This window comes from Mastigoproctus giganteus, chromosome 14 (assembly GCF_048544385.1).
Source record: "Mastigoproctus giganteus isolate SK-2022 chromosome 14, ASM4854438v1, whole genome shotgun sequence".
In the NCBI taxonomy this organism is placed as follows: domain Eukaryota; kingdom Metazoa; phylum Arthropoda; class Arachnida; order Uropygi; family Thelyphonidae; genus Mastigoproctus; species Mastigoproctus giganteus.
Window position 1 is genome coordinate 20,051,063 of NC_143588.1, and position 18,880 is coordinate 20,069,942.

Sequence of the window (18,880 nt, forward strand, 5' to 3'; positions counted from 1 at the left end):
CCATCTTGATCACTATTATTTTAATATAGTTCCCTAAAGTTAAATAATAGTAATATAGATATTTTTTGCAAAAATAAGCAGGTAAAAAAAACCAGTATAATCTTTATTATTTTATCTAATGATCTGTTCACCTAATATCTTCCCAGTATAGCTTTTTTCTTTTTTCTCCATGTGGCACCCACACCACATGGAGGAATGCCGCCCCTCTGTGTTACCAGGCAATACTGGTGGTAGATGACTCTCATCAACCGGTGCAATACCACCACTTTGCTTATTGGAGGCTTGAAGTGATGGAACCTATGTTTAGTCTCCAGAGCTAAGTTCTAGTCAACCCTTCCCCATCTCTTCCATCACGACTGATGATTTTTTTCACTTTCCAAAAGGCTTTTCCTTCTGCTTGGAAATTTGCTCATATCCAGCCAGTTCCTAAAAAGGGTGACAAAGTCCTCCTATCCAATTATTGTGCCAATACAATTACTTCTACTCTTTATAAAGTAATGGAGAAATCAATTAACTGCCAACTCTTATACTATCTAGAAATCTTCCGTTTGATCAATGATTGCCAGTATGGATTCCATCAGTGTCGATCTACTGGTGAATTCTGGCCTATGTTACCTATTTATGGACCAATTCAATGTAAAAGTTCGGTGAAACACAAGCAGTTACTCTTGACATCTCAAAGGCTTTTGATAGTGTTTGGCATTAAGGTCTTCTAAACAAGCTTCCATCTTATGGTTTGCCAACTGTTTTATGTAATTGGTTATCCAGTTTTCTCTCTCTAATCGCTCATTGAGGGTGATGATTGTTGTTGTTATTTGGTTTTTAGGAGCATTAGCAACTAAGGCCATATTGCTCTGGGAATATGCGGTGGTCATTCTCTGAATTTTCCGCATCTTCCGTATTTGGTGGTGACAGGCTCGAACCCCGGTCTAATCAAGAAGCGTGTGCTATTCACTGCTGCTCCTTCCCACCTGGCTATGGAGGCACCTGAGGGTGATGGTAGATGGCTGTCTGTCTTCTGACTTCTCCACTAATGCTGGTGTTTCCCCAAGGTTCAGTTCTTTACCTCTTGTATATTAATGACCTTCTTCCACTGACTGGAAATCCTGTCCATAGTTTTGACAATTATAGCACACTGCATTCCACTTTTCATTTTGAGAAACCTTGCCCTGCTCAATCAGCTTCAACTTCTACAATATATCTACTACCAATTCCTTAAATGCTGATCTCCAGGTAATTCTCCAGTGGGGCAAAGACAACTTAGTTGATTTTAATCCTTCGAAAACTCAGTCTTATCATATATCTCGCAAAAAGGATTCTTCTGCTCCCTGTTTCTATGCTTATCTTTGATGACACTTCAATTTCTAGGCATGATGATATATCTCTTTTGGGGATTATCCTGACTTCTAAATTTGAAAAAACTTGGTTTTCTCTTTCACTCTCGGCGTTGTTACTTTTCTTCCATACAGTTGTTTGGAAGAAAAGTAACGCCAATTTGCGATTTATACAGAGTGCACTCTGTACAAATCGCAAATCCACCCTACCATGGAATATTGTCCCCACATCTGGGGCGGTGCCCCTCAAAACCTTTCTCAGGCTTCAAATTCCATTCCGAAGAGGGCATTAAGGTTAATTAATGACTCCTCTCTAACAGATTCTCTCCACTTGCTGTCTCATAAACATAGTGTTTCTGCTGCATGCCTTTTCTACAGATACTTCCATGGGCACTATTCTTCTGAATTGACTTCTATAATTCCTGTTCTGTCTTTCAAAACAGTCCAAACACATTCCGCCACCAGCCATCATCCATTTACTGTCCATTCAGAAGAGGGCAGTTAAACTCACAGAACCTACATTTCATCTTCCTTGTTTATTCTTTCAACTGCCATTTTCTGGAACAACCTTCCTTCATACATATTTCCTGAAAATTAGTCTACAGAAGTTCAAATCTAATGTCAACAAATATCATCTTTCGTCTTCTCAACCTCCAACCCAAGCACTGTACTAAGTACTATAAGTTCTAATACCTCTCGTGTTTGGGGTTAAAAAAAAAAAAAAAAAAAACACTCTTGTATTGATTTTTTCTATCTGTAATTTGTACATATCTAATTATTTGGGACATTTGTTCATGATTTACAATCAATTAAAAAGGAGAAGTACTTAGCTTTTTTTAATTTTTGAAATAATACCGGCCAAAATTTAATTTCCAATTAATCATATAAATTAGTCTTGAATTTTATGAGATAAATAATTCAGTTTCTTTCTCGACGAGTTCTGAAAGTTTTATTATAATGACTAAGTTCAATAATATTGAGGAAATATTTCAGCTATCAGATTCCCAATTATCTCATTTGAAACCTCTTAATGGAAGATTATTTTTTGCACAAAATAATAGAATAATTTTTAAAATTAGTCTCCATTTTTCATTCTCTGTTAAAATTGCTTTATGAAGGAGATATCAAATAGCTCAGAAGTGGGACATCACAAAATGGGCAGTGCTTTATAGAAATTTGTAATTGGAGTTTCTCTGTTATTTTCGAAATTTGTAAAACACTGTTCCTCCCTGATAATTTTTTCCGGAAGTGATTATAAATCCCAAATTTATAATTTTTTTCACTCTCACAAAATCACAAAAAGCCCAACTGTAATTAAATAAAAGATGAAGCAATATTAAAATAAATAACTGGTCAAGCGTGCTGTTAAAATTCTGTGCTGGGACTGGAGCCCCGCTCGCCCACCCTAGTTCCGGCTCTGGAAATACTGTTCAAGATTTAGACCTAAATAGATGTCAGATGAACTAATGATACTCCTGGCAGAGAAGAAAAATGCGTGGGATGCATATAAATTATCAGGTGACACAGAAGCCTACAGCAGATATAATTTAGTCTGTAATCAAGTCACAAAGAAAGTTAGGCAAGCGAAGGCCAATTATGAGAAATCCTTGTCAAGGGATGCAAAGAAAAACAACAAAGACTTCTTTACATATGTAAACTCTAGAAGGAAGGAGATGAATCAGATTGGTCCATTTGATGTTGGTGGATCGACTGTTCATGATCCTGCTCAGATAGCTGACAAACTGAATGAGAATTTTGCATCTATATTCGCATATGAAGAATTTTGTAAGGAGGTGTGGGACAAAAGTTTACTGAACTCTAACAGGGAACTAAATGATTTTTGCAATAAGGAAGAGCAAAGTGGAGGAGAAATTGTTGAAGTTAAACATAAAAAAGGTACCTGGGGCAGATGGAGGCAGTGAGGGAAGTAAGCAAACTCTTAGCCACAATTATGAGAGCATCGTTACATTCAGTGGAGGTCCTCATGGACTGGAGATGTGCAAATGTATTCCCAATTCACAAAGGAGGTTGAAAGGATGTATACAAATAATTATTTTTGATAACAGAGAGCTATTAAGTGCTCAATAATTCCTATATTCTATTATATTATGAATCAACAGGATTACCTTTATTTTGGATATAGGAAGCTGCTTTTCCAACTCTCCTAGTCCAACTCGCTAATAATTCTTGGGGAAGGCGATATCAATTTTGCAAAACATGTGGGACATCTTCCCCACTGTCAGAACCGTAGTGTTCAGACTGTGCGGTCTCAACAATGAGCACTCAAGACTTCTGTCTTCAAACACCATACCTCTGGCAGCAAGGAAACCATTACGTGGATTGGCATAAAATTAGATTTTTGAAGGTCTAAACTGCTTAATAAATATGGACCAATTATTTCTTTTCGTCCTGTAGCTGGACTTGAGTTAAATTTAGGGGTCTAAACAAATTGGATATGGGGGGGCAGTTATTCTCTACATTCCTTGAGTCGGACTAGAACTTTTCGGGGCGTCATGTTCACAGGGATAGATCAACTCCCAATTAATCCGAAACTTTTGTCTTATGTTGTAGTGTTTGTTCTTCACGCATGCGTATAAGTGACCAATCGTCGGACAATAGGAATGGTCTACGGATATTGATTGAAGTTTCATGTAGTTTCGTCTCTAAGGTTTCTGCAATAAGTAGTTTGTGGTAGTTGTGTTGCATTAAGCAGTTTATTAAGCAGTTTAGACCATCAAAAATCCAATTTCGTGCCAATCCACGCAATGGCTTCCTTGCTGCCAGAGGTATGGTGTTTGAAGACAGAAGTCTTGTGCGCTCATTGTTGAGACCGCACGGTCTGAACACTACGGTTCTGACAGTGGGGAAGATGTCCCACATCTGAACCTGGTACTTAAGGATGTGTCGCTTAAATATTCATTATTGCTGAGGAAGGAGGTAGACACCTCCGAAAGCTTTAATAGTGTTTTTATCGATTTTAAATTTATATTTTAATGCATTTTAACTTATTTACTTATTTTATTTTTTTTTATTTTTGTTGTAAATTAGTTTTTTGTAAATAATCATATTTTTTGTAAATATTATTTTACAGTCTTTTGTATCATTTTATTTTATTTTATTTTATTATTAAATCAGTTATAAACGGTTGGTGTATATGTTTAAATTTGTGGTATGTCCCACATGTTTTGCAAAATTGAGATCACCTGCCCTAAGAATTATTAGCGAGTTGGACTAGGAGAGGTGGAAAAGAAGCTTCCTATATCCAAATAAAGGTAATCAAATAAAACAATTAATTATAGACCTGTAAATTTAACTTCTGTTCTGAGGAAAATAATGGAATCACTTGTTAAAGAAATGATGCAGGATCACCTACAAAAGACTGCAGTAATAGTTCAGACACAGCATGGGTTTGTTAAGTGGAAGTCTTGTCTGACCAATTTGATTGGATACTACGATGTGGTTACAAAGGAACAGGATGAAAAAAATAATTTTTAATATCATATACTTGGATTTCAGGAAAGCTTTTGATACTGCTGCACACGGAAGACTGCTGTACTAAATGGAGCAGCATGGCATTAAGGGCAAGTTGCTGCAATGGATAAAGGGATAGTTGAGTGGGAAACAGCAGAGAGTGGTAATAAATGGACACTGCTCTACATGGAGTAATGTTATTAGCGGAGTCCCCCAAGTTTGGGTGCTGGGCCCATTGTTGTTTTGTGTATTTATCAATGATATTGATGAAGGTATATTAGGCTTAAGAGTGTCCAAGTTTGCAGATGATACAAAGGTTGGCAGGGTTGTTAATGACAGTAAAGAAAGTATGCTACTGCAACAGAATCTAGAAAAATTAGGCAGATGGGATGAGAAGTGGCAACTGAAGTTTAACATTAACAAATGCAAAGTATGTATATGGGTAGCAGTAATCCAAGAGAAATGTACCAACTGTGTGGTACTACACTCAGGGAGGTGGAGAATGAAAAAGACCTTTGGATAATTGTGCAGAGATATGAAGTTCTCGTTGGCAGACAGGCTGCCAGAGCAGGTCATGGAGTTTTGTCAATGATATATATGAATTTTGCTAGTAGAGACAAGGAGTTGATAATCCCTTTGTATAAGGCAATGGTCAGGCCACAGCTTGAGTACTGTGTACGGGTCTGGAGGATCATTTTAGGAAGGATGTAGAGTTGCCAGAATGAGTACAGAGAAGAGCAACAAGATTGGTGAGAGGAACAAAGGGGGAATGCTCTTACCAAAAGAGGCTTAAGTTCTGCAAGTTGCAGCATCTGGAGACTAGGCACCTGTGAGGTGACCTGATTGAGATTCATAAGGCCTTGAATGGTTTCAGCTGACTCAATGCTGATGGGATATGTCCACTTGCTCAGATTAAGAACCTGAGTGGGCACAGATTTAAATTGAGGAAAGACAGTTGTAGAATATATTTGCGGAAGTTTGCCTTTAGCCAGCAGGTAGTTGGACTTCCATCTATTGTTGTGGAATCATCATCATCATCATCAGCCATTTTCAATCCACTGCAGGATGAAGGCCTCTCCAGCAACTTTCCAGTTCCTTCTGTTTTAAGCACTGGCCATGTTTTGAGCATTTACTACCCAAAAACTCATGAATTTCATCTATCCATCTCCGCCTTTGTCTTCCAGGTTTTCTTCTAGCTCCTCTTGGGTACCATTCTGTTATTTTCTTAGTCCATCTGCCATCATGTCTTCGAGCTATGTGTCCTGCCCAAGACCATTTTAGTTCTTTAGTTTTGATAAGAATGTCCTTTACTTGAGTTTGCTGCCTAATCCATGTGTTTCTCTTCTTATCTAACAGTCTGATTCCCAATATGATTCGTTCCATTCTTCGCTGTGTAGGTCTCAGCTTCTCTTCCATTCTTTTGGTGAGTGCCCAAGTTTCACTTCCATAAGTCATGGTGGGGAGTATACATTGATTCATTATTTTACGTTTCAGACAAACTGGGATATTGCTCTTCAGTATGTGACTATATTTCCTGAATGCTATCCATCCAAAATTTATTCTTCTCTTGACTTCCAGCCATTTATCATTATTACAGCTAATAACTTGTCCCAGATAAGTATATGACTCCACCTTTTCAATTACTGCTCCTTCAATCATTATTTCCCTTTCCGTGGCATACTTGTTCATCATTACTTTTGTTTTAGCCATATTCATCTTTAGTCCAAAATCCTTACTAACTGTGCATAACTGATTAAGATTTTCCTCTAATTCTTTGGGATCGTGGCTTATGACCACAATGTCATCTGCAAATCGTAAATGGTTTAGGTACTCTCCGTTCACATTGACTCCTTTCTGCAACCAGTCTAATCTTCTGAAAGCTTCCTCAAGGGCAGCAGTAAACAGCTTCAGAGATATTGTGTCTCCTTGTTGAACTCCTTTCTCGATTTTAAATTTGCTACTGTCTTTGTCTAGTCTAATAAAGGATGTAGCACTCTCATATATTTTCTTCAAAATCATAATATATGGAGTATCTATGCCTTGTCTTTCCAGTGCCCGAAACATTGCCTTATGCTGTATGGAGTCAAATGCCTTTTCATAATCCACAAATGCCAGGCATAATGGTGTTTTATATTCATTTGCTTTCTCCATTAGCTGTGATATTACGTGAAGGTGATCCATAGTTGAGAATCCTGTCCTAAAGCCAGCTTGCTCTTTCGGTTGATTCTCATCAAGTATTCTTTCTAATCTGTTAGTAATGACCCTTGTGAACAACTTGTAGATATGGGATAACAAGCTAATTGGTCTATAATTTCCAATTTCTGATTTATCTCCTTTCTTATGCAGCAAAACTATGATTACATTATTCCACTGCTTAGGCATCACACCTTTTCTAATGCACTTTGTGAAGAGCCTTGCCAGTTTTTGTGTTATGTCTCTTCCTCCCAATTTTAACAACTCTACAGTAACTTCATCTTCCCCCGGGGCTTTCCGATTCTTCATTTTCTTCAATGCATGTTCTACCTCATCAGGAAGAATATCGGGTATGTCGTATGTGTTGCTACTTTGCAATCCATCTTCCCCACTGCTGGTATCATTCCCTCGCTCCTTGTATAATTCTCTATAGTAGTCTTCTGCTATTTGAATTATGCCTTCTCTGCTGTTTATAAGTACACCATCGCTATTCTTCAGTTTCAGTATCATTTGTCTTTCTGTATTACTGCTCATGGCTGCTGATTTAAATCCTTTGTTTTCCCTTAATGCTTGTTCTACTTTTCTTGTGTTAAATCTTCTTATGTCCTCTCTGAGTCTCTTTCTAATGGCTTTGCATAACTCAGTATACTCAATTTTCTCCCTGTCAGTGTTTTTCTTGCTCTTCATTTGTCATCTTTGGTTCATCATGACAAGTGTTTCTTAACTAATTTTTTCTTATTTGGATTTCTGTTTCCCTATAGGTTTCTTTGGCTTTATCACTTTCAGAAAGTTGTAATATTCCTCCTCGATATCTTGGTCCTGAGCAGTCTGCAGAAGCTCAAACTTGTTCTTAAGTTCCAGTACATACTGCTTTTTCTCCTCCTCTGTTATTTCAAAGACCTTTGTATTATTTACTCGAGTCAGTTTTTTCCTTTCCTTTCCTACATCTATATCAAGTGTACATCTTACCATTCTGTGATCACTTCCAACATTTACCTTATTCAGGACGGTAACATCATTCACAATATATCTTCTGTTAGTGAGGATGAAGTCGATTTCATTAGTTGTTAATCCATTTGGACTCTTCCATGTCCACTTTCTGTTCACCCTTTTCTTGAAAAAAGTGTTCATTACTGACATTCCTTGAGATTCTGCAAATTCCACAAGTCTTTCACCTCTTTTATTTCTTTCACCAATTCCAAAATTTCCTATAGTTCCTCTTTCTGCGCTGTTTTGCCTTTTTCCAACCTTAGCATTGAAGTCCCCCATGATAATAGTGTAGTGGGTTTTCTGCTCATCTACAAGACTCTCAATTTCAGTGTACATTTCTTCAACCTCTTCATCATCATGGCTCGATGTTGGTGCATAAATCATTATAATCTTTAGCTTGTACCTCTTAGAAATCTTGAGTATTAGTCTTGACACCCTTGGTGATGTACTTTTGAATTCCAAAATGTTGTTTTTAAAATCTTTATGGACCAGAAACCCAACTCCACCTTCACTCCTTTCACTGTTTCCATTGGTGTACAGCAGATTTCCACTTGATAAACTTATAAGTGATTCATTTCTTCTTCTTGTTTCAGCCAAACCGATGATATTCCAATTCACATTTTCTAATTCCTTTTCCAGTTCTAATATCCAGTCTTCACCGATGAGTGATCGTACGTTATAACAGGCCAAGTTCAATTTCCGTGCATGGCAGCCTGGTCGTACCCAGAGATTCTTAGCACCCTCTGCTTCCACTCTGATCCTCTCGCTGCCGTAAGAGGGAGAGTGAAAGCTGCTGGGGACTGAGGGCCATTTGTATTGTTGTGCTCTCATTGCTGGAGGGTTTGGTCTTTTCCTCTTCACGCTGACCAGGCGTCTTGAAGAGAACCACTCTACACGTTCGTTGCCACCTAAGTGACGTAACAGGGCTTACCATCGAGAAGGTGTGCATGAATGGATTTTAGGGAGGCAGGCCAACCGGACTTCTCCTAAATCTTCTGTAATAGAGAGATATTGGATCCATCAGTGTTTTAGGCTGAGTGTCTGATAACACACAGGATACCTGTTCCCCTCTAAGCCCCTGTTGTGGAATATGATAGCCTAAATAAATTTAAGGCTGAACTAGACAAACATTTGGAGTGACCAGATTGGTGAAATGGGAAGTTTTTTTTTTTTGTTTTATATTTTGGCTGATGCTAAAATATAAAAAAAAAATATTTGTAAAAAAATGTTTGGTTTCTTGCATCATATGCCTCAATTAATGCTAATATCCTCAGAAAATCAATTCGGATTTCAAAAAGGAATCTACTGAGGATGCTATTTATAAGGTTATTCACAGTGTTTGGGAGTTTGATGGGTGGCATATTCTTGGAATATTTGTTGATTTTAAAGGTGCTTTTGACAGACCTTAATATATATTTTTATTTCCAAATTTAAGTTGTTTTGGTGAACAATTATGATCACTGTCCTGGTAGAAGCTTAAAGTAATATAGGAGTTATTATAAAGTAAAAAAAAAAAAAATCAAAAAACTGCCCAGAGATTTGATTATTTACTATGAACATATCCTGAAAATACATATCACAAAAAGGTGCATTTTAAAGAGTATCAAGTCCTCCTTCTTAAATATATATAAAAATTCTGCTTTCTCAAATATTACAATCAAAATTATGATAAATGCATTATTTTACGCATCGCTGATTTGATGACATGCTGCCAAATGCATGTTTGACAAAAAATGCAAAGACTTCTTTATGAAAACAATAGAAAGCAGAGGATGAACCACACTGGTGTTCTAGATATTCATAATTCTACTCAGATTGCTGACAAACTGAATAGATATTCTGGCAACTGAATTCACTGATCAGTAATTTTTTTGGGATGGAAATGACAGAAGTGTATGATATTCTAAATGATTTTGCCTTCAGTGGGTGGTTGAATGCTGGAATGAACTTTCATCTGTTGGGATGGACAGGCGATAGGGTCAGCAGTCTAAGGAAGGACTCTTATAATGTCACTCGGTTGTCTGTCTGTCCGTCCGTCTATCACAGCATTGTATCTCTGGTACCACTCAACCTACTGACTTGAAATTTTGCATGGGTTTGTACATCATGTGGGCCAACATAACGCCATATTGATTGTTGTTGACAAAAATGTGAATGAGAAATGGGAGGTTAAGATGTGGGGGGACAAAATATTGTCGACAACCTATATCTTATTATGCACTGTTGGAAAGAGCTCAACGAGTAGGTTCAAAATATAATTTTAAAATATTTTTAAAATTAAAAATGGTGGCACCAGACAGGAAAATGTGAGTAATTTTCATGTCCCCCTCTATTTCCGTCGCTAATGGAGCTAAAAATTTAAAAATCACATTAGTTATGCATTATTCGATGCTTATCAAGGGAGAACTATTCCGATTGAAATATATCATTTACTTTTTGTGTTAAAATTAAAATACCAATTTTTTATTGCACTTTGATAGCTCCCTTCTTTGTACTAAGTAACTCTCATTTTGGTGACAAAAAGGTTGCTAAATAATTGGTTAATAATTCTATAAAGGTCATTTATAAATTTTACAATGAGAAGTATTTTTTAACAATTTTCAAAGCTGGAGTTGTCCCGGCAAGGAGGTACTCAGAGAGCCAGATTGAGGCACCTGCGTGGAGTCTTGCACGGCCCTTACCTGCCAGTCGCTTTTCCCCCAACTTTATAATCGCTTCTCTCACCCTTGTCATTCACAGCAACTGGAAAGACTCAAATAGACACCGTTTTCATTAGTTCCTCAGTTTTAGGCCAAGCCGGGATACTAGAAATTCCTTTTCAGCTCTCTATTTGAGATACTACACTAACGACCTTTTGTGACTACGGACCCTTCATCTTGAGTGCCTGGCACTCGGGATGAAGTTTATTTATTATTTTTATTTTTTTATTTTTTGGCCGTGCTGTATAACCTTGCTTTCTTACATCATTTGCCACTATTAATACTAGTACTAATATCAACTGATATTCACAGTACTTGCTAACCAAATTGGCTTGCCTCAAAGTTGGATACTCACTCTGCAAGTAGCAAATTGGTATAATCACTGTCCTCCCAACAGTGGGTGAAATAATTCACAGTACTTGCTAACCAAATTGGCTTGCCTCAAAGTTGGGTACTCACTCTGCGAGTGGCAAATTGGTATAATCACTGTCCTCCCAACAGTGGGTGAAAAAGACCTGAGTTCGAATCCCATCAATGATGAAAGGATTAATGGGCAGTTAGGAGAGTTTCGAGAGTAGGGTAGATGTCCTCAAAGGAAATAAAATGGGAGGCCCATCAAGCTCTTAGTTGTCAGAGCTTACTCACAACGCAGAGACAATCTTCAAGGCAGAATGTACTAGTTGCACAGGAACTGGTTATTGTCGGTGACTCGACTGTCAGAGAAAGGGGAGATGAGCTGTGCAAGAAGGATAGGTGGAATAGGATCAGGGGTATGTCTGTCAGGAGCAAAAGTATATGATGTTGTAGGGCATGTATCATTTTTAAGGGCACAAAAGGTGATATTGTTGTACATGTTGGCACTAATGATATTAAAAGATCACAGAGAATAAGAGATCTGAAGACTTATTTAAAATGTACAGGGCAATGTAAGCAAAAAGTCATGAGTTAGGATTGAATTTATTTGAAAGTGCTTGCAATTCTACCCAGACATGATACGAGGAAATATATGTTGAGAGCCTTGTCAATTAATTCAGCCCTGAGAGAATGTGCAAGGCTCATAGGGTAGAATTATCCTCAGCTTGGTCCATGCTTGTCAACAGGAGAGACTGTTTTTCCAGGGATGTGATACACTTAAATAAAAGGGGTGCAAGGATATTTACTGATGCTATTGAGGTGATAGGTGAGTCAGAAAATTATTAGTTTGGTGTGGGATACACAGACTAATAGTTTAACTAGATCTGCAGGCAGAGGTCATTATGATTCTTGCACTGCTACTATTGGAATGAGCAGCAGCTTGGAAAGCAAGGTGTCTGGGATTTCAGGCCCTACTGATCATCATGTAAATAAATAAGGCATCTGGGGAAGATGGAATCTATCCATTTATGTTAAGGGAGGAAGCATAGGGGGTAAGAAAACCCTCAGCCATAATTATGAGAGCATCTTTGGATTCAGGGGAGGTCCCTATGTACTGGAGAAGTGTGAATATATCCCCAATTCATAAAGGAGGATCAGAAGGCAACACGAGTAATTACAGACCTGTTAGCATAACGTCTGTTCTGAAGAAAATAATGGAATAACTGGTTAAAGAAGTAATGCAGGACCATCTGAACAGGAATGCAATTATACTACAATCACAGCATGGATTTTTTTAGGATTTGTTGTCTTTTCTAACCAATCTGATAGGTTATTATGATGCAGTGGGTGCCTCCGAAGCCAGGTGGGCAAGAACAGCAGTGCGTAGTACACGCTTCTTGATTAGACCGGAGTTCGAACTCGTAACCACCAAACACAGAGAATGCGGAAAGGTCAGGGAGTGACCACAGCATATCCCCGTAGCAATATGGCCGTAGTTGCTAATGCTCCTAAAAACCAAATAATAATATGACGCAGTGACCAAGGAAATGGATGCAAAAAATAATTTTGATATCAAATACTTAGATTTCAGGAAGATGTTTCATACTGTTGCACATATAAGACTGCTTTACAAACTGGAGCAATGTGCCACCAAGGGCAAGTTACTGCTATGGATAAAGGGATGGTTAAGGGGAAGACAACATAGAGTGGTCATCAACTCTTCATCGACTAATATTATTAGTGGAGTTCCCTAGGATTCAGTGCTGGGTTCATTGTTGTCTTCAATATTTATCAGTGATACTGATGAAGGCATATCAGACAATGTCTAAGTATGCAGATGAACCAAAGGTTGGCAGGATGGTTAATGACAGTCATCAGTGAGCTACTCAACAAGATATAAGAAAATTGGGTCGATAGGCTAAGAAATGGCAGTTGAAGTTTAATATTGACAAATGCAAGGTACCACACATGGGTAGCAGTAACCTCAGAGTAATTTATCAACTGGTGGTACTACACTCAGAGTAGCAGAGAATGAAAAAGACCTGGGGATAATTGTGCACTCAGACAAGAAACTCTCTGAGCAGTGCAGACATGCTGCCAGGACAGCTCATGGGGTTTTGTTAATGATATACAGAAACTTTGCTAGCAGGAATAAAGAGGTGATTATCCCTTTGTATAAAGCCATGGTTAGGCCTCATCTTGAGTACTGTATATATATACAGGTCTGGAAGCCTCATTTAGGAAGGATGCCGATCTGCTAGAATGGGTGCAGAGAAGGGCTACCAGATTGCTAAAGGGAACAAAAGGGTGCTCTTGCCTAGAAAGGCTTCAGTTCTGCAAATTGCAGTGTCTTGAGATTTGACTGGATTGAGTAAGCTGATTGTTAATGGTATTCTTCCATTTGCTGAGACTACACACGTGAGGGTATAAGTTCAAATTGAGGAAGGATGATTGCGGGATAGATGTGTGGAAGTTTTCTTTCATCCAGAATGTGGTTGATTGTTGGAACAGGCTTCCATCTGGTGTTGTGCAAGTGGATGGGTTGAATAAATTCAAGGAAGAACTAGATAAATTCTTGGAGGGTGAGAATGGGTGAAGTGTTTTTTTTTTTTTTTTTTTTTTTTGAGTGATTCTTTATAAGCTTGCTTTCTTGCATCATTTGATATTACTACTACTTTACCTAGCAACAAGTCAAAAGCCTGAACATTCTGTTTCTTAATCTACATGCACCAAAACCTGGCTAAATACGTATCTAAACTAATATTCTGCTATGAATGCAAAAGTGAAAATAAAACTTGTGAAGAAGAAAGAGTTCCAGAGGCAGGGACTACAACTGACTTTGGGAAAGTGTAAAGATAAACGAGCCAAAATAATTTGGAAAATTCTTCTAACTTACCTATAGTAACATCAGAAGAACTATGAGTTTCCAGGAATTTGTTCAGATGTTGCCATATTTTTGGCATGCAGTCAACAATTTTGGTGAGGTCCTGGTTCTGAATTCCACTTTTTAGTTCCTCTTCTAGTAATTTCCTCCTTAAAAAGCGCCCTAAGAAACCTTTTACAGGTTCCATGTGGTTTGCGCATAATACCCACCTAAATTGCATCAGGATAATCAAATTAATGGCACAGCAGAATATTCTAAATCAAATATTGCCTATTATAATGTCTACAATTAGGATAATTTAGTTCTGTGTTCACTGTATTAAATGACTTATGATATGGGTCATAAGTCGTTTAATGATCCATATCATAAGTGCTATTTGATGCCCCAAAACCAAGATCAAAATCCATATTATGTTCTATGACTATCAAAGGCACAAAACATTTTAGGTGCTAAATAATAAATAAATACTTACCGTATTTCCCCATGTATAAGACGCACCTTTTTTCGAAAAATTTGGGGTTTAAAAACTGGGTGCGTCTTATTCAGTGGTTGTAGATTTTTTTACTTGCATTTCCTGCTTTTTCATGCTTGTTGTCTTTGCGCTCATTGTTTCGCACTTGTTACCGGTATATTAGGTTAGTTTTGCAAAGTTCTGCCCAGAAATGGCTCAGAAAAGATTTTCGTACAGTGCTGAATTCAAGTAAAAGTGATCCAGTTTGCAAAAGTGAATGGAAATCGTGCTGCTGAACATAAGTTTGGTCCTCCTCCAACAGAGAAAACAATCTGAGACTGGCTACGGGAAGAAGAAACCCTACTGAAAACGCCACGGCAGAAGAAGGCCATGAGAGGCAAGTCAACAAAATGGCCTGATTTAGAGAGGGAATTGAAGATATGGATTGAAGAGCAAAGGGCAATTGGAATTCCTGTGTCTACAAAGATGGTTCAGCATGAGGCAAGAAGAATTGCTGATGAAAAAGAAGTTACTGATTTCAAAGGAGGACATAACTGGTGCTTCAGGTTCATGAAATGGAATGGACTAAGCATGTGTACATGCACCAGACTTGCCCAAAAGATGCCTGAAAGCTATGAGCAGAAGGTCCTTGAATTTCATTGTTTTGTCATTCAATGTCAGAAGACACGTCAGTTTGAGTTGGGACAGATTGCAAATATGGACGAAGTCCCCCTTCAATTTGATGTCCCAAGTAACAGAACTGTTGATAAGAAGGGGGTGAAAACTGTAACTGTGAAGACAAGTGGACTATGCTGATTTTCAAATGCAAAACAATGCCAAAAGAAGACATTCCTCGAGGAGTGACTGTCCATATTCATGACAAGGGTTGGATGGATCAGGATTGGATGAAGATCTGGTTTGAGAAAGTTTGGAGCAGGAGACCAGGTGGGCTCTTACGCAAACTTGCTCTATTGGTGCTTGATCAGTTCAGGGCACACATAACAAAAAACACAAAGAAGATTGCTGCAGAGCAAAAAACAAAACTTGCCATCATACCTGGAGGCTTGACATCCCAGCTCCAACCACTTGATGTCAGCATTAACAAACCCTTCAAAGCTGCCATGAGAGAAGAATGGAACTAATGGATGAAGTCTTCCGGGGACAATTTGACACCAGCAGGAAGAGTGAAGAAACCAACTATACGAGAAGTTTGTACCTGGGTGAAAAGATCTTGGGATAATATCAAGATTGAGATCGTTGTCAAGTCATTTAAGAAGTGTGGCATTTCAAATGCCATAGATGGAACTGAGGACGAGGCAATATATGAAAGACAGTGATTCATCATCAGACACAGATGAGGACAAGCAAATGGATGGGAGTTTTGACAGTGATGAGGAGTTGTATGAATTTTATGATGAATAAAACTTAAGTTCAATAACTTTATGTAATACATTTTTTTTTTAATTTCGCACCCCAAAATTAAGGTGCATCTTATACATGGGGAAATACGGTAATTCATTCTTATCATTCATGGCTTCAAAAATATTTATGACCTTGCTCACACAAAAGCATGTGCTGGCCCTGATGCTGCATTAACAAGATTCAAAACTGTATACTACAATGTATGTTAAATACACAAATGCTGAGGATATTTCATTCACATCTGTGTTAATCTCAAAATTGTATTGTTCATTTGAAGTTAGTCAAAAGTTTGTAAGATTGAGTTTTATGTTTGTAATTTGTCTGTAGTTTCAAAAATTCTTGTTCTTATGATCAAAGGATCATAAATTGGGGGATTACTGTACATTATTTTATTTAAAGTAAAAAGGTCAATAAGATGCAATCATGATAATGACCTTGAAAGATCAAATTCTCTAAAATGACCCAAAAATTTCAACCATTCTGTCATGTTCTTAACTTTTTTTTTTTTTTTTAAATTACAATACTTACATTTCCAAATTAAAGAATGCTAATTTGTCGAAGCTAATGACAAGTGTGTAGGTTGACCACGAGAAATCACTCATTGGCAATTTCTAATGTTTACACACATAGTGAAACTAACATCTGTAAGAAGTTCATTTTATTATGCAGTATGTTGAAAAGCATGTGGTGAAAGTGCTGCTGTCAATAGTGAAGCTAAAAAAAAAAAAAAAATGGTGAGAGAATCGCAGTGGTTATGCAGGACCTGTTAAGATACCCATGAAAAAAAATTTTGTGCATTTTTTGCCTTAATAATAATAATAAAATACAATATTTATTAGTCTTCATCAATTAGATTACATCAAAAACACATTAAGGATTGCAGAATTCTTATCAACAAGTTATTGTTAAACAATTACTTAGACACAAATTTGATTATATAATTCTCAAACCCATTTCCTGTAATGGAAGGGGAAAGAGGGAAAAAAAGATCAAAAATTAGTTGATTCCACCAAACAAAGATAAAGAACAAGTAACAATATGGAACAAGACATCCTTATTACACTATCAATAACTCTTATAGTAACTCATTAAATATTAAATACCTTTGTAAAAGTAATTTCATCTGAGTATTTGTCAGTGATTGCCTAATCTTAAAATCCAACTTTGACAAACAGTTATATATAATGTAATAAGGATGTTTTGTTCCATATTTATTTAATGGTTTAGGATGTTGGAATAAATAAGCCCTTGTGTGACATAAACTATAATTTGTTATTTTAAATGATTTCTTACACTCTTTATCTGATTAAAATTTTTTAAATCAAATTAAATAGTAATTTCTGAATAGGAAATAAAATTTTATATTCTAATAAAACGCCTTTCCTTCTATTAATGCCATTCCATATATCACTTCCAATAAATAGTATCCTTTATATTCATCATACGTAAATAAGAAGTACTGGCTCTTGCCCAAATATTTACAGCATAATTTAAAACTGAATCAACAACAATACAAAATATATAGATACTCTTGTTGCTAAGGTAAATTTATGTCTAATATGGTAAAAAATATATAAAGAAAATTTTATCTTACTGATCAAATAATTAATATGTGTATTCCAGTTTGGAGAATGATCAATCCATAATCCAAAATATTTATACTGAGAAACAATTTCAATCAGTTGGCAAGAACATGATTCAAAGTTCATTCTTAGGTAAGCAACAATGTGAATGTAGCTTATTATTATTAAATTACAGTTGCTCAGAGCGAAACGGATACAAAAATATAGATATTTTTGTATCTATATATACAAAAATCTATATTTTTGTATCCATTTCGCTCTGAGCAACTGTAATCATATGTGAATGTAGCTTGATAGAAGGTGTAATACTAGGTAGTTGATGTGGGGCATTTATCAGTAATAATTTAGTCTTAGTAAAGCTAATTGATGACTAATTGTTATGAATCCGTTTCTGTTATTTGAATAAGGTCACACTGTGAATCTGAATTCATTCTATTTAAGTATCTCCCAATTTTATACAAAATTACATCATAAGAACAGACTTCAATAAAGACTTTTTGAACAACACTAAAAATATCATTTATAAAAATATTAAATAATATGGGGCCTGAGAGAGTTCCTTGGAGAAGACTTCTTTTAATACCTATTTTATTACTGTTCTGGTTATCTTTATTAAAAGAAATCTTATGGTGGTTCGAATACCTTACTAATAGTTTAAGAATATTCCCCCTTACTCCATATGAAAATAATTTATCCTGTAAAAATTCTTAAATTGATTAGGTCAGAGGCCTTAGGTAAATCAAAATAAACAATATTAGAATGAAATTATTGTTATTTAAGGATACATTAAATTTGTCAGTTAGTTGCTCTAATAACAACTGGGTATTCATCCCTTTCTGATAAGAATATAAATGATTGATATTACTAATTGATACAAATACTAATTGATATTTGCTGAAAAAATTACTAAGATGAGAGATCAAGTACAGTAAACCCTCATTAAACCGGACTAATAGGGGCTGAGATGTGTCCGTTTTAATGAAAGTCCGGATTATATGAAATATGCTTTGTAATGTGGGTAAAGCTTATTTAAACAACATAATGTACGTGGATAACGCTAAAAACATGTTTATTTTACATTAAAAATATGTATGTACATAGTCAAAAATATGTAGTAAATATATGTATGTATGTACATATTTACATACTGTATTTACATTAAAAATACATAATGTCCATGATCACTTAGAACAAGATTGCACTGGTTCATCTTCATTTACATCACTTGCCACATTCGCTGGTTTGAAAAAAATTACTTATCTCTTTTTGTGATTGTTTGCAGTTTATTTCCTTTACTACCAATTCACATAGGTGTCTTAAGTCTTCATAACAGGCAGATATGTTTTCATTTGTTGATTGTTCAACATACTGAATTAAGAAGTTCAAGTGGTCTTTCACTTCGCTTACCTTAATTTTTGGCTGAAAGTTGTTGCTCACTTCATCTTCTTCCTCGTCTGCTGCTTCCATTACACTATCTGCGATCTCCTCTTCGGTCATGA

At 36.5% G+C, this 18,880-nt stretch overlaps 1 protein-coding gene across 1 annotated transcript in view; it reads right to left on the reverse strand.

The window, feature by feature from the left end:
* Positions 1-18,880, reverse strand: part of LOC150075004 (uncharacterized) — a 1,344,778-nt gene that overhangs the window by 54,525 nt on the left and 1,271,373 nt on the right. The window contains exon 32 of the mRNA XM_090389033.1: positions 13,938-14,134. Within this exon, the coding sequence (XP_090245159.1) occupies positions 13,938-14,134 (197 nt within the window). The remainder of the gene's footprint in view (positions 1-13,937; positions 14,135-18,880) is intronic.